Source organism: Anoplopoma fimbria, chromosome 23 (assembly GCF_027596085.1).
Source record: "Anoplopoma fimbria isolate UVic2021 breed Golden Eagle Sablefish chromosome 23, Afim_UVic_2022, whole genome shotgun sequence".
NCBI lineage: Eukaryota > Metazoa > Chordata > Actinopteri > Perciformes > Anoplopomatidae > Anoplopoma > Anoplopoma fimbria.
The window spans coordinates 10279289-10295608 of record NC_072471.1 but is presented as its reverse complement, the minus strand read 5'-3'; the positions used below and the strand labels follow the sequence as shown (position 1 = coordinate 10295608).

The 16320-nt window shown below is 38.9% G+C and overlaps 1 protein-coding gene across 1 annotated transcript; it reads left to right on the top strand.

Annotated features, from left to right (window-relative positions):
• The first annotated feature begins 2788 nt into the window (after positions 1-2788).
• pkp2 (plakophilin 2) lies at positions 2789-13189 on the top strand. The gene is made up of 13 exons (XM_054624670.1): positions 2789-3137; positions 4611-4681; positions 5372-5991; positions 6139-6277; positions 7048-7255; positions 7430-7607; positions 9193-9310; positions 9663-9824; positions 10710-10886; positions 11503-11656; positions 11825-12017; positions 12191-12278; positions 12864-13189. The coding sequence occupies exons 1-13, from the start codon at positions 2945-2947 to the stop codon at positions 12924-12926; spliced, it is 2364 nt and encodes a 787-aa protein (XP_054480645.1). The 5' UTR covers positions 2789-2944; the 3' UTR covers positions 12927-13189.
• Positions 13190-16320: the final 3131 nt, after the last annotated feature.

The window sequence follows — 16320 nt, the reverse complement described above, 5'->3', positions numbered from 1 at the left end:
GCAGGATAAAACCAACGTGTAAAGAACCCACGGAGAACAGTATGTACAGTATATTTGTATCGATGACAGTGTGCCAAGGGTTTAGGATTGAAGTTTTTTTTGGTGTAAAATCGAATGGTTGAATTAATGCATTCTAAATCATGATGTGGTGAAATCAATCTTTGACAAGACAATATAGAAATTACCTTTGGAACGGGAAAAAAATAACAGACTTGATCTGGTGTTGGGTAAACTAAATTCTTTTTCTTTTTCTATTTTACAAAATGTATATAGCATCTTGCTTATCAACGTATGTGTGAGATGCACAAGACTTAGTATAGAAATAAATTATGAAATGGTTTGGTTTTTTTTTTTACATTTTTGGGGGAAAAACATTTTTCAAAAGTGAAGGCAGGACAGTAATGATCAGGGGAATGTTTTGTAAGCTTTGGTAAGACGATGGCAAAAAAGTGTCATACACTTTTACAGACATGTTTTTTTTTTTTTTTATTGTTTATTCAACTGTAATGAACACAACTCCTGTTTTTAAGTTTTCCCATGTGACCTAGACCAATACTTCAAAACTCTGAAATATCAAAACCTCTTAAACACCAAATCAGTTACACTAAACTTTCAGCTTTGTTCTAGTGGTAAAGTTAGGACTCCAACCACCTCAAACCTTTGTGTGCGTGTGCGTATTGTGGGTTGATGAACGTGAAATATAATGTGCCAAATTGCAAAATGTGTTTGTGTTCATGTGGGAAGTTTGTGAGGTCATGTTATATTATACATATCATTTTTGGCCAACTGCTTTGTGAAAAAGAATAATGATCTTTAACATGGTAATTTCAGAATATGGTCATTTGGAGATTGAAATCCTTCATTGTTGAAATTATGAGTAAGGAACCACAGGCACTTATTATTTTGCTGAATACTGTTTTTCACGTAACTGAGCATACAAGACTTCACCACAATCAAAAGAACATCAATTTAACATCAACCCATTCATCTCGATGTTTTGCAGCTGAAACACCTTCTTCCTCCACTTCTAGGAGCCCTTGTTTGATGATTGGGTTAAATTCTGATCTGTGAATGCTCCTTTAGGAGTAAAGCATGAGAGTAAGGATAAAAACCCCACAAATGAAATGTATGTGCTCATGTAAAAAAAAAAAAAGTAAGACGGCCTGGACACAAGCGTCCACTGAATGCACGGTGGATTTTGGACAGCTTGATTGTCTGCTGAACACATTGTAATGTCACATGGATGTAACCAGAGCATTTTACTCAAAGCAAACTTAAGCTTTCTCACCGTTTTGTCATGAATATTATGCACTGAAAAGATTAAGGTGGAAGTGATTTTGATGACGTAGAATGGAAAGATTGTTTTTGAGATGAGATTGCATTAAAGGGGAAAAATCGTATTGTATCTGTTGCTGAATTCTCTTTTATTTTAATTAACTGTTTGTGGTGCATATGAGGCAAAATGTCATGAGAGTCAAAAATAAATTATTGGCAAATGATTAATTGGCTTCTAGATGTTGAAAAAAAAGACCTGGCAATAAAAAGGCCCAGCAGCTGATGAGCCATTACTGTCAAATCAAGGAAAACAAAACTTTCAAAGGTTTAGTGTTTCATTATTTTAGGAGTCATGACTAGATTAACCTGCTCTAGGCCCCCAGGGTAAAGATGTGTGCCACTTCCCACCAACAACCCCCAATCGCAGCTGCGATCAGCATCTGTTATGTTACGTGTTTATTTGCTGCCATATTTTGGCTGAGACAGTTTGCACGATATCAAGTGACAAGTACCTTAATCACACTGACACAAATTAATCCAGTTTTGTATGGAAGTAACATAATTGAACACATTATATCTTAGCAATAGAATCGAATAGAAGGAAGTTGGTCAGGCCTATCTGCCTACAGCATAGTGTCAACAGCACAAAGTGCAAATGTGGAGGCCTTAAGCCAAATGAGAATAGACTCATAAATATTCAATATAGATATCATAAATGTCTGGTTTGTGTATAACATTTAATAACTTGTGTGGAGACTGACTGGCTCCTTTCCCAGGAAAAACACACCTGGTGGGAAGTTCCTCCTGTGTCAAGCTTCAGTTCCCCTCACAACTCGAGCCAAAGAGGGCGCGGCTGTGGGCCAGAGTGGAAAGCTGAAAATGTGGGCAACTTCTGACAACTAAAGTTGTCTTTTACTTTTTCGTCACCGGGTGCTACATTCCAAATTTAGATGGTTGCATTTGCAATCATTTGAAGATTTCCCCCATCTTGGCCGTAAATGTCCACCAAATTTAATGTTTTGCTTAATCAAAATGAAATATTGATTCACAAATTAGTTAAAGGTCAACTGTGTGTGCCTTGGACAAATAAGGTGTTAATGATCAAGCAATATATTGTAATCAGAGGTGAAAGCAATATTTAAAAGTAACAATACCACAGTTAAATGCACAAATTTAAAGTCCCTTTTCCCAAAAAGTATGCAAGTTGTATCAACAAACAGTACTTAAAAAAGGTTTTGATTTATAACTATATTTTAAACTGCTTTGCACCTTGCTATATATGTGAAATATTTTTTTTGAATTAGGCCTAACTTGAATTAAACTACAGCTGTTACATAAATGTAAAGGTGTATAGTACAACATTTCCTCCTGAAATGCATTAAAGTAGCAGAAAACATTGGAGTAAAATACAATTAAAGTCAAATTTAAGTACAGCACTTGAGTAAATGTTACTACTACCCAACACCAGCCAGCTGCGACACCTGACACCTCAGGTGCGTCGCCTCTAGCCCCGCCCCACGGGGTGTCAGCTAGTCAGGTCGACCCACCTAATGATCACAGGTACAACAAAGCAGGACTGATCATCGACCCAGAAACAGTACCCATCAGTGAAGCGACCAACGTAGACTCTCCACGGATTATTATTTTTTTTGGAGGGGGTTTGTCCACAATGGAAGAGCAGTTTTTTAAATCAGCCTTACCTGCTCAGGGCTCGTTCGTGCTGGACTACACCAGTCTGGCTCTGCCGGCCGAGCTCACTTCAGGATCCTTGAAGACAGTGAGTTCAAACGACCGCAGTCTGCGTGTTCACCACCAGGTTCAGCTCACACTGGCACAGAGAGCGAGAAAGGCTGCGTCAAATGGTAATGTTCACTTTGAAGATTTCATTCTATGATTAATGTTTGGCTGAATCACACTGAAGAGGCTCTCAGGCTTGTTTGCACACGCCACTCTTATTTGACAGATTTTGTAGGCTACACGTGAAGGGGTCATTTCTTTCCCCAAATCCCTGTAAATCCCTGTATGGTAATAATAATAATAATAATAATAATAATAATAATAATAATAATAATAATAATAATAATAATAATAATAATAGAGGTGGTTTGGCACATGTCTCCCTCACACTATTCCTATTTACAATAGTTTATATTTAATTAAGATTATATCTCAGTTTCACCTTTAGTTTGGGTACCACTGTATTAGACAGTTAAACCTTATTATTAAACAATATTCCAGTATTTTGTGACTGGTGTGACCTCTTTAAATGCAATATGTGTCTGCTTTTAACCCGTTGTCACTGGTTAAATATTTTTCTGATTTGCAGGAAGCTCAGCTTCTCCTATAAACCTCTCGGATTACTTGATTTGATTGTTACATTTTAACTAGCAAAGTCTGAAGAGGTGAAACTATCCTGTATGTTTAGAGGGAAAAAAACCGAAATTGAAAGATTTGAGTAAGAGAACAAAATATTTTTCTTCTTCTTTCCTGTCCATTTCATCATCTTATGACCCTTTATGTACTTCATTTATTATGTTTTGGTAGCTTAAAAAACTACTGTGGTTGAGTCAGCTATGAAATCTAGTCAATCATCAACCAAAAGTAATTTTCAAGACAGCATTGATTTCGTGCCATGAAAGATCAGTATGTCACTATGTATTAATAGGTGTATTATATGCATTAATCCACAAAGGACAGACAGATTTCCCTGAAACAAAGACAATATCTTCAAATGTCCTGTTTTGTCTAATCAATGTTTAAAAAAAAAAGTATAAATGTTCAGTTCACTATCGTATTCTACAAAGAACAGTAGCAAATCCTCACATTTGAGCATTTCTTTCTGTCTATTGACTATTCAGTTAATTGTTTTTTTTAGCACTGCTTAACAATAATACAGGTTTGTGTTACATTTATTTTAAATCACTTATTGTGTTTCTTTCTGTATGTGGTATCCCGTAACACTACACACCGGGAAGATAATGTCTGGAAATAATGGCTTTTGTTGGGCCTTGCTTCACATTGTAAATACTAGGTATTTATGTCAAACATGTCAATAAATTATAAACATAAATAGTAGAAAGGTATAAAGTATCGGTTTTCTCTAACATCTCAGCTTCCCTGAGAGAGCTTCTCCCTTCACCTTGTCAGTCTTTCTTAATGCAAATGAAAACGTTTGGTTTGCATTAGTTTACAAGCACTTTTCAGCACTAGGAGTGTGTACTGTACTTGTGTAGCTCAGACAGCCAGGCTAGGAGTCAGTGTTAGTGTTGCCATGTGTTTAGGTAATTACAGGATGAAATAGTACACTTTAACAAAACCTCCTCAACTTGTTTCAGGCAGTGTCCATTTACAGAAAAACATGGCAAAGAGCTTTGATGCTACCAATGGACTTTTACCAAACATGAAGGTACCCCCGGCTACTTTATATATTTAAAATGTCCTCTCTTTGAATTTTGTACCTGGCCATTATAAAAAACCTGCATGGACGTGTTGTATGCTGTAATTTGAATGTAGTCAAATGGTCTGCTGCTGCTTTATATTCAGAGCCTCCAGGCCTGTCAAATGAATCACTGTGTTCTTTCATTAAGCTTGACATGATAGATAATTTGTGGCTTTTAAACATTGTCAGCTTAAAGTGTACGGAGCCCAGAAACTGTCAAAATAAAATTAAACCTACTGATTAGTGGTAAAATAAAAGTGCCACTTAGCCACTAACCAGTTAATAAAATACATTTGTGTATTTTAATAACTGATCAGTAGTAAAAAGTTTCAGTTTCAGGGCTCCATATAGATATGTCCAAATGTTCTTACTGCAAATCCTAAACTCATTTTGTCAATGCGCATTATGTAAATGTAAAACTCCATTATAGTTTCCCATTATAATTAAATTATATTATTGTTAATATAATGCACATTTTTGTGATACAGCACAGTCACTGTGGACTTTGATGCATTGTATGACTGAGAGTAAGAAAGAGTGCAACACTGACCAAGTTGGAGTACCATTTCAATTTATAGTCCTCCCAGAGGAATTTGAACTGAGAGTACCAGCAGAATAAACAAGTAATAAAGTGTGGATTGTGTTTGCTTTTCACAGGTAAATGGATTGGGCCTCACCCACCGCTCTCTATCAAGCAACTGTGTTCGGGGACCATCCAGGAGGGTGGAAGTGTCTCCACCGTCGAGCCCAGAGTTCCCACGCTTTCGCTTCAATCATAGGCCCTCCCACTATGGGATGTACACTCATCCAGGACCCAGTCATACACACAGGGGGGGCAATGTGCTGGACTTCTCACTTGGTTCTGATTCATTTCGCCGCTATGCCATCTCAGAGGTGCCCTGTGGCACGCGGCCGCTCACATCCACATCTGCCCGCGGGAGCGTCCGCCAGAGGTCACTCAGACAGACAGCAGCACCGCAGCCTGTGATTGCGAACTCAACGTTTCAGCAAAGTGGTGAATATGGCTCCCGCTGGAGTCATAACCAATCTATCGGCAAACAGCAGAAACACACTGTGCAGGGACAATGTGGTGATAACATGTTTGGTGCTGCCGCGCCCGAGGATGGCTTGTCCTGGTTTGCTCAGGTCAGGAGGGATGGGCACAACAGACTGAATTCCTACCCTCCCTCGGTCACCAGCGTGGAGGTGGACATGGGGAGGCAGACAGAAGTAGAACTCCCAATTCAGCAGATACATGCTCAGAATGTCAGGACACTGTAAGCTTGTGTGTTTGTTTGTGCTAATTTAATCATTTGACTTATTCTTGCATTGTCTTGATGTGTGATTTAGGCCATGGCTTGCATTTTGAGACATTTGGGGATGGAGCGTTTTTTTTTTTCATACATAGCTTTTCTCTCACACAGGCAGTCAGGGGAGAAGCGGCCAGAGATGACGTTAGAGAGGGCTGTGAACCTGCTGACCCACGATAATGAGGACACGCTGATCTCTGCAGCCAGCCACGTACAGAATCAATGTCATAAGAGTGCTGATGCTAAAAAGATGGTATGTTTAATCAGTTTCTCACTTAGTCACTGTTAGAGTATAACGCATTGTAACTTAAGGTTTGTTTGCCTGAGTAATGTGATGCCATTGTCTTTGGAGAATTCATTTTTGATACTTCACCAAAAATCTTTGGTTTGTAAAACATTGGGGTCTTTGCACATCAGCCGACTATGCTCAAGCTCAAACAAGTACTCGAAGACAGACAAGACAAGATAATAAGACACGATGTCGAGGGTTTAGGTCTGGACCACAATGTCACACTTAAAGGTTTTAATAAGGTGGAGTTTATTGTAGCACCTTGTTGCTGCAACTGATTACCACAACTCAACCCTCCAGACAGTGTTACTGTTACTGTAACTGCCACTTTTCAACATTTGAGTTGTGAAGAAATCCTACTATTCATTTATATTCAAGCATGTTTAAACTAAGTACAAAATACTTTGGTCCACACCTGATTGAAATGTGTAGTATTAAGTATTTCTTCCTTTCAGCCCAACCCCATAACATTACATTTGGCAATGTTATGAGACACCTTAAATGGGGTCATACATTCAGACAGGGAGGCTCCAGCAGGACCAATAGGGGGGCTTATATAATTTGGCTATGGCTTTAAAGGAGATATCAGTCCTATTATGTGCTGATAAATGTATTTTATACATGACCGCCGCGGTAAATGATTATTGTATAAAACACTGAATGTGATGACTCATGTAGACGCAGCATCTGTGTGCCAATGAATCTGTCGATCAATAATCCACTCTTGTTTTCAGGTGTACTATCTCCGTGGGATTGCAAAGCTCCTGCATCTCCTGTGCAATGACAATGAAGAGGTGCAATGTGTCGCCGCCGGGGCTCTACGCAATGTTGTTTACCAGAGCAGCGAAAACAAGATGGAGGTGAAGGAAAACGATGGCCTGGCCACCATTTTGCAAACCCTGAAGAGCAGCCGTAATCTGGAGGCAAGAAGAGAACTTACTGGTCAGTTTTTTTACTTGACTTTGATATATACTCAAAGCCACCCCAACTGACTTTTCTTTCTTTACTGTGTATAGACGCATACTGTGTACTGTGTGAGTACATAGGGACAGTTTAACATTTTGAGATAAATGTCTTTGCCTGTTATGAAATAGTATATTTCCGTCTCACCCCTAGGTCTTTTGTGGAACCTCTCCTCTCATGACCTTTTGAAGGAGTGTCTCTCCAGAGAGGTCTTATTGGTCCTCACCCAGTCAGTTCTGGTCCCCAGTTCGGGTCTTTCTGAAGGCGAGAACCCAAAACACGAGCTGCTAGCTGATGCTGAGGCTTTCCACAATGCCACCGGCTGCCTGCGGTAGGCTCCTTTTGTCATCTTTGAAACTAGATACTCAGTTAGCGATTGCTGTGTAGATTAATAGATTCAAGCAAACAGACACCACCACTGGTGTCAGATACTCATCTCATGCCAAACTAAATACCAAATTTGAGGATTTATACAAAAATGTCCATGCACTTTGCTAAACATCAAATACATTATTATCATACTTTCTGATCAGTGTGTACCAGAATAGCATGCTTTAAGAAACTGATGGTGGAAGTTTACAAGCTATCAGCAGTGAAAGAGAAGCACTTAGAGCCCATGTTTGGTCACTGTGCAGCATAAGGCTTTCATTTTATGATACCACATAGGTCAAGAGTTAACAGATGGTTTAAGTACTAAGCAATATCACTCTCTGCCAAGCTGAGTTATGACAAAACAGTCTCTTTGATATTATCCTTCATCTAAATCCTGATATAATAAGCAGGACACAAAGACTGTATTATTGTGGAAAGGACTATTACTCACCTATAACCCAATCCAATAAAATATTTTTTTATTGGACACAGCTCCTTGACAATGGGTTAAAGAAAAATAGTTAAAGTGATCACATCTAAACAGGCCAAGAGTCTGCAGCCATGCTAGTGGGAGTCTGAGGTTGTACTTGAGCTAAATGCTAACATGCTGACAATGGCAATGTTAACATGCACATGCAAGTGTGAGTTTAGAATGTTAGCCTGCTAGCATTCGCTTAATAGCAAAGTTGAAGCTGATTGCAATGTCATTAGTTTTGCAGGTATTTAGTCATAAACTAAAGTATAGAACAAATTTAAATCTTCAATACTTATTTCATCAAAAAACAGAAATGTGAACCCGCTGATGGCACAAGAGGAAAAGTGATTACGATACATCAATGTGTATATGTATGAAAACTGCCGTTGCTGTCTCATGAAGCATAGTCATTAAAATAAGATAATCACAATCCTATTTTTATGCATTCTCTCTACTGTCATGGCATTGTGTTAAATCACAATGTATCTACTGTGGTCTAAGACTAAGATGTTAAGATCATCTCTCTGTTTACCAAGCAGGAGATATCAGTCATCACTGCTCCCCTGGCAACTATAGCCGGGTCAAATGAGTGAAAGACTGAATTATTCATGGAGCTCTCTCCTCTCTCTGCTCGGCTGAACTGAAATTACTCAGTCCTCCCTGGTTATCAAGTTCTCCCAAGCATATTCTCAAGCCTTTTGAGGTCCCTGTGGATGAGGAAAATGATGAGTTCCTCTTCAATTTATATTTCATCACTGCACAAAGAAACTATTTTGTGGAGCCCAAATGTTAATCATTGTAATTTCTTTGGGAAGTTGGATTACATGAAAAAATGTTTTGTTATTTGACACGATTGCTCTGGCTTTGGAAAGTCCTGCGATCCAAAACTTGGATGACTTTTTCACGATTATGTGGTGGGCAGAAGGGGACTTCATGTTTTTATTTGTTTCACTATAATGTGGGACTTTTTCTAATATGGTTCAGTGGGAATGAAAACTGTATATTTGATTGAAACACACACACAGAAATGTCCCATTACCTAGATTGTTTTGACTGTTTTTGTTTCCAGAAATCTGAGCTCTGCCGGTCCAGATGGCAGGAAAGCAATGAGGGAGTGTGAGAACTTTATTGACTCTCTGGTCTACTACATCCGCGGAGCCATAGCTGACTATAAGACCGATGACAAGGTGAAATGAAAATGATTATCATTCCAGAGAAAATGTTCATCTTCACAGTCTGTTTCACAACAGACTGCTCAGCAGTCTTATCTGTACAGTTCTTTGTGATGCCCACTGGACAATTACTTCTTTCTTTTCTTTCATGCAAATCAAGTCATTCACATGAATCACGTTGCTTTTCACTGGATTAGAAAAATCCAAACATAAATAGTTCATGGAAACTTAGATCTCACTTGCAAAATAAAACTCCCTGAACTATACTTATCTCTCCCATTCATGTTTCTGTATGTTGTATCTATGTGATTAAACTGCTTGCCATACTGTATTTCATTTGATATTTATCTCTATATCTGCTCTGAAGTCCACAGAGAACTGCATCTGCATCCTTCACAACCTGTCTTATCAGATCGAAGCAGAGCTTCCTAAGAAGTACACCTTAGATCTTCGAGAATCTCTACAAAACTTGGCTCCCAAGCAGAAGGCTGTTGGCTGCTTTGCGTATCGCAGTGCCAAGATCCCAGAGGTAATAGCTTTGGATAATAATCCACATTTACATTACATAAGATGATTTTTTTTTTTTTTTTTTACAATATGATATTTGACAGCAATGTTCTATGAAGACTGCTGCATTGCTGCAGGTTAAATCACCCATAAAACATCGTCTTGGAGGCCAATCATATTTATTTTTCTTTGATATTATGGGCGAGAAGAGAAACATCAACGCAGAGGATACATTAACATTTCTGCTTTGTTGGGTGGGTCTGTGCCAGCAGCAAAAAGACCTGCTGTTATAAACTTGTCGCAATGCTTCATTAAAACTAATCTAATATATTTTAACATTAACAACATATCAAATGACGTGTGTAATATGAAAGCAGTTGCCCGTAGTCTGAAACCGAGAGAGAATTATCATCAACTTTCCCTTACTTGCTTTTAAGTGGCTGAGTTGAAACAATGAAAACTGTCCCAGACAAAGTGACACTAGGGTACTATGATATAGCTCAGTTAGCTACTACCACCCATAAGGTATTGTTGAAGTGTGTCTTTATCTAATGAGGATCTTTAGCTAGCCACACCAGATCATATGTGACTAAGGACATACATATACACACACAAGTTCAAGAATATGCATAAATAACTTTTGATTTCATCGAACACTACTCATAAGTCTTTGCATGTCCATCAGACCCCTCAAACAACCATCTGCAATGCAGCTACTCAGTGACTGCATTGGTAAATTCTTTTAAATGATGTGAATTTACAGCATGAGGATGCTGCAAATTGGTATTTAAGCTCAGCCTCTTCCTGGTTAAGTTAACTTAAAATGACAAAACAAGACAAAATAGCTGCCTCATGTTGAACCCAGTGATAAGAAAACAACTGCAGCTCATGAACTGTTTCTTCCCAGCATCTGAAGCGACAGTGCCCCCTGCTGGAGGAGAAGGCCAACCCCCGAGGCATAGAGTGGCTGTGGAGCACCATCACTATCCGCATGTACTTGTCACTGATGGCCCGCAGTGTGCGTCACTACACCCAGGAGGCGGCCATCGGAGCCCTGCAGAACATCACAGCTGGGAACGGAGCGGTAAGAGGGGATGGAAGTCAACTTTTTATCTATTGTTTTATTCTGAAAGGAGAAAAAACAACAAAGATGTTTACACATCACCACACAGCCTTATACCCTCTGTAGTCTGCTATTGTGTTAAATCTGCTAAATGTTAGTGGGTCACATCTCTCCTTCCAATTAAGTTAGCAATATACTGTAGTTTATTTACCTGGTCTGGGGATTATATGTCATTGTTACTGACGAATGAAACTAAATTGAAGTGATGATAGTCAATAACTTGACAAATGATTTCAGCACTAGATTATGGAGAAATTCAAGTGATGGAAGGATCTAAAACTTGTTCTTGTATATGTAGTTTGTTACAAATTGTACTATAAAGTTACTTGTTTTAAAGGCACACTGAGTGTTTCTGTGACAATTAGTACAAGGATTTAACAGGTTTAACTGAACAAATGGAATTGTAGATAAAAAAACAGATTGTTGTACTGTTTTATTACTGTGTAAATGATTGATGTAAACAAACCTTTAACAGCACCATAAATCAGTTGTTATCATGTATGAAGACCCTTTCAATAAAATTCAAATGAACAGCTTACATTACACACATTTCATCCATTTTTCTGTGGCCTGGCAGGTGACTGAAGCCATTGCCTTCACTATTGTCCAACGGGAGAATGGCCTTCAGCATGTCAGGAAGATGTTAGATGAGGGAGAGAGTAATGTGAAGAGGACGGCCATATCTCTAATAAAAAACCTCTCGCGCTACCAGGAACTGCACCCTGACATCGGTAACTGCTCCCATTACAAACTGAGATACTTTGAGGTTTTAAATATTAACCTGTTATTTACCTCCACCAACAAATTGACTGCCGACCATTTTGTTTCAATTTGGACCGCAAGCTGCACCTTTCTTTTTTTATTTTGCACACTTTCCTATTTGTTTCCTCCTTCTGAAGTGAAGCAGGTGTTGCCAGAGTTGGTTGGGATGCTGCCAAACGACGACACCGCCACCGACCTGCCTACCGAGGTGACGGCTTCTCTGTGTCACACCCTGAATAACCTGAGTCAGACTGACACGCAACACGTCAAAGCCATCGTCAACCAGGGAGCCCTCCAAAAGATCATCAACATCAGCAGCAAGGACAATGGGTTAGTCTGCGCTACCATCCTAATTAAGAGCTCTTCTATCACACTGAATCAATTCCTGTTTGATTATTAGCACTGTATTAGTGAGTTATGACTAATTTATGAGTACCACCTCCCATTTGCATCCAGAAGTAAAAAGACTCAAACGTGATTTATTTGAACTTTTCATTTCCTAGTTATGGACCAACCAGAGCGGGTCAGGCAGCATGCGTCTTGTTGCACACCGTGTGGAAACACAGTGATCTCCATGGGGCCTACAAGAAGGTGGGTTCCTACTACAGCCATGCAGCACATTACAGTATAGCGCATGCTTCCCTAAAGGTTAACCGCCCTGTATATGTCACTCATCTGGGTTGTAGCACACAGTGAGCACAGCTGGAACATCTTTTAAGTCACCACTCGCAACATGTTGCCATCCTGTCTGCACGTGTTCTTGCAGCTTCTTTGATGTTCATCTTTTTTCCCTGCACTGTTTATGAGTCCAGCATTAGAAGCTTTCATGAACGTTTTTTGCAAGGGTCAAGGCACACATAGTCCAAGTAAAATAATTGCTTTAGGTCTATATAGAAATTAATTTGCTTCTTCATGTCTAAGTAGCTTTATTTAGTCGTTTTTGTACAGCATATCATACACAACATAAACATTGATCCGTTCAACATTGATACGTTACATCGTAAGGGTGCTCAGAGTGCACAGTGATTAAGAAAACTAATTTGTTATTTAGGCCTGTTCTTGTCACTGCTACTAGGGGGCACCAATGTGAAACAAATTCAATACATATTGGATTTAAAAACCTCTGCAATACAACATTGAAATGGTGTCCATAATCAATACTTTGTTTCTCAACAGTGTGGCTACAGAAAAACTGATTTCATTAATGCGAGGACAACAAAGGCTGTGAACTCCAGATGAGACTGAACCCAATATCTATAACTAACTCAATATGCACCTGTTTACAATAACGGCATCAATCAACAATCAACAACACTCTTCTTCCTGTAATGGACCGCCTGTGTTTTTTTTCAATGCTGCAAATTTGATGAACTGTTAAATCAATAAATGTTTATAAAATGTGTTTTTGAATGAACTGCCTACTGTAACACACATGAACAACAAGCTGATTTATTGCTGTCTGACTTGATTTGATTCCTCAGATGAATAAACCGTTTTGAATGAAACTTATTATTCTCTGTGTTCTTATAAACTTTATTAAGCACAAAAGCTATGACAAAAACAAGTAGAAGAATTGTTTGATAATGTGCAGTAAATTCTTGTCCGCTAATAAATCACTTTTAACTTTGTAATAAGTGCGGGATAAATGGTCACTCACTGGGAAGGTGTTATTTGATGACAAATTACTTATTTGCAAAGTCTTTTAACATACTGGAAATATCCCTAGATGCTAAATGTTCAGTGAAAAGAAATGTCTGTGAAAAGGTTGACTCATTCATCAAAACTATCTCTCTCTCTCTCTCTCTCTCTCTCTCTCTATATATATATATATATATATATATATATATATATATAATTTCTGACCTTTTACTTTGAAAAACTTGACTTGCAGTGCATGGACAAGATTAAAACTAAATTTAACAATAGTGTTGGGGATGAGGTATATCCCAGTGGATGAGGCTAAGACCTCATCGACCTTGTACGTTCACCTGTCAGGCCTCTATGACTTTGAGGCCCTTGAGCAGCTTTGACCTTGCAGGGCCCTCGCAGGAGCTGCACTGCGATACAGATGAAGACAATTAACAATGCTCATAAGGACAGGGCAGGGGGGACACAGAATGATGCAATGACACAGTGGACTAAGATCAGAAATTGTGTGTGAGAGAAATTTAGCATAAAAATACAGCTCACAGGAACCGGTAGGATCCTCAGAGCCTTGGTGGTTTTGCTCAGACACTTTTTATTTAAAAAAAAAAGGCAAATTTCCCCAGAGACCTATTTTGTCTAATGAAGCCGATCCCAACAGGGAAATCTGCAAAGCCCTCACTTGATTTCATGCGGTGGTTGAATTTCCTAAATCAAATCAACGAGACAAGCAATTACAGCTTTGTATCAGTGATTCTCCTTGTATCTCCCCGTGCTCTCCAGCTGCATCAGCAGGTACTGAGGACATAATGTAGCATGACGTCACAGAAAATAACTTTTGACCACTCATATGGTTTTCTCTCTTCTGGGTCTTCTGGCCCTGTTGACGTGAAACATGTTATAGATCTAGAGGTGGATCTTATATGATCCTAGAGTAATGTGTGCATCTATTACAAGATAGACAATGCAAAGTAATTCACAAAGGAATAACTGAATGGATCCACTTTTAAGATCTGATTATACTCTTGTTAAAGATGCTGAACCCTTTTTGTAGGTAAATAAGGGATGTACAAGTTTGTTGTAAATATATCCTGCAGGGGGCAGTAGTGCAGCATTAACAAAACTGCTCATCAGTCACCTCAAAGAAGAGCAGAGAAAAGATCAGTTTTGATCTGTAAAATTGTCCCCAAGTGGTACTTTGTTTCTCTTATTCATAAATTCTTGATCCCACATGTTTCACAGTAGTTTAGCCCTCAGATTAGAACCCCTAAGCCTTTCTATTTGAGTAACTAGACTCTGCTCTTTCCTCTTTTTTCCTCATAATCTCTAATTCACCCACTTTGTTAACTATTTTGGTGACAAAGTCCTCAATTTTCGAGCTTTGGTATTGGCGAAAGGAGAGAAATAAGCTCTGAAGAAGCAAAATTCCTTTTAACAATAGCCTACTTGTCTCTCTACGTCTTATGTTGCTCTGAAGATTGGTTGAATTTTTAATTTCGAAAAGGGGAGGCCTCGTTCTATATTTCTGGAATTAATTAGGTGACCAGAGCTAAAGACAAAAATTGAATAAAATCAACACATACATGGTCATTTTACCTCAAAAGTGTCCAAGATAAGTTACTTTCCTTGTCAGTATCAGTCACTTTGTGAGGGATTAACGACCCTGAAGCCTGAAGACCAAAATGGAAATATTATATTTCCAAAACACCAAAAATAGCAACAGTAACAGGTGTCAAGACACATGCGAATGGGTTTGTTTTGCTACTGGAGAAGAGTGGAGTGAAGAGGGCTATGCCACATATCGACTGAACATGTTTAGTAGACAGAGTTCAGAGACAAAGAGGCAATTCTTTCACGGGATCAGCAGCAGTGGAAAACAGGCCAACGGGAGGCCAGTTTCACTCTTTTTTTTTTTTTTCATTGCACTGACGCAAATGTCGGCATGTCAGCACTCAAATTGCTTTCCACTGACATAATCACTCAAGAACATTTGGGATCCAAAATGAAGTGATTTTTTTGCAACTCGGCACAGCATGTTCTTGGTTTCCTGGGACTGCATATGTACTTTTACCTCTCTGATCTTATGGGAATGTCTGGAATGAAGTACCACCCTGTAATGTCACAAAGTCAGACACAGCATGCTACGTTTTTACCAGACGGTTTTAAGTACAGAGCTCATTGCAACTTCAGAAGTACCGTAGACACAGCTGTGCGATGAACTTTGGAGGAACTGTGTTAATTGTTTACTGAAGTTAATGGAATATAGATTATTTTATTTGTTTCGGTTTATTCGGAATAAAAATCCAAAAATAAGCAAAGAAAAAACACTTATGCACAACAAAAAATACGCTAGAATTTTTTGAAACAAATATATCTATTTTTAGTGATTCCTGCCCACTGTATGAAGCAGCAACCATTATATTTAAAAAAAACAGACTTTAAGAGGAAGGTTACTGCTACTACTACGGATACTAACGAGCTCAGCTGTGGACCTGCCTGCTCGTTATAGGAGGAATTGCCTTCAGCTGAGAGGAGTTTTTAAAAAGCCTCAATCTGCTGGAGCACATGGTCACTTGTCCTGTGTGTTTTGTTTGCCCCCTTTTTTTAATTTATTTCTGGCTCAAAAAAAATACTTGGCGGCTTTCTAGGCAACCCAAACCAAGCGCCGCTCTCATTTTTGGCTCAACACCGTCTCTTTAGAGAACCCATGTCCCCCCAAAGCCCAGTTATTTTCTTTTCTTTTTTCCCTTATTTTAGTTAATCTCTGTCTTGGGGAACAGCAGAGGACTTGGTCAAAGCACAGCTAATTAAAAACACTTAAGTTTGCCAGATAACAGGCATCCTCCTCTTATTCAGTCATTAACTGGCAGAAACAAAGCAATCACTGAAACAGGGAGGCAGAGCAGTCAGATTGTATGAAAGTGGGACAAAGGTTTCATCTGTTAGTGAGACCCTCCCTAGTTAAAGCGCAAGTTCCCGAGGCTGTGCA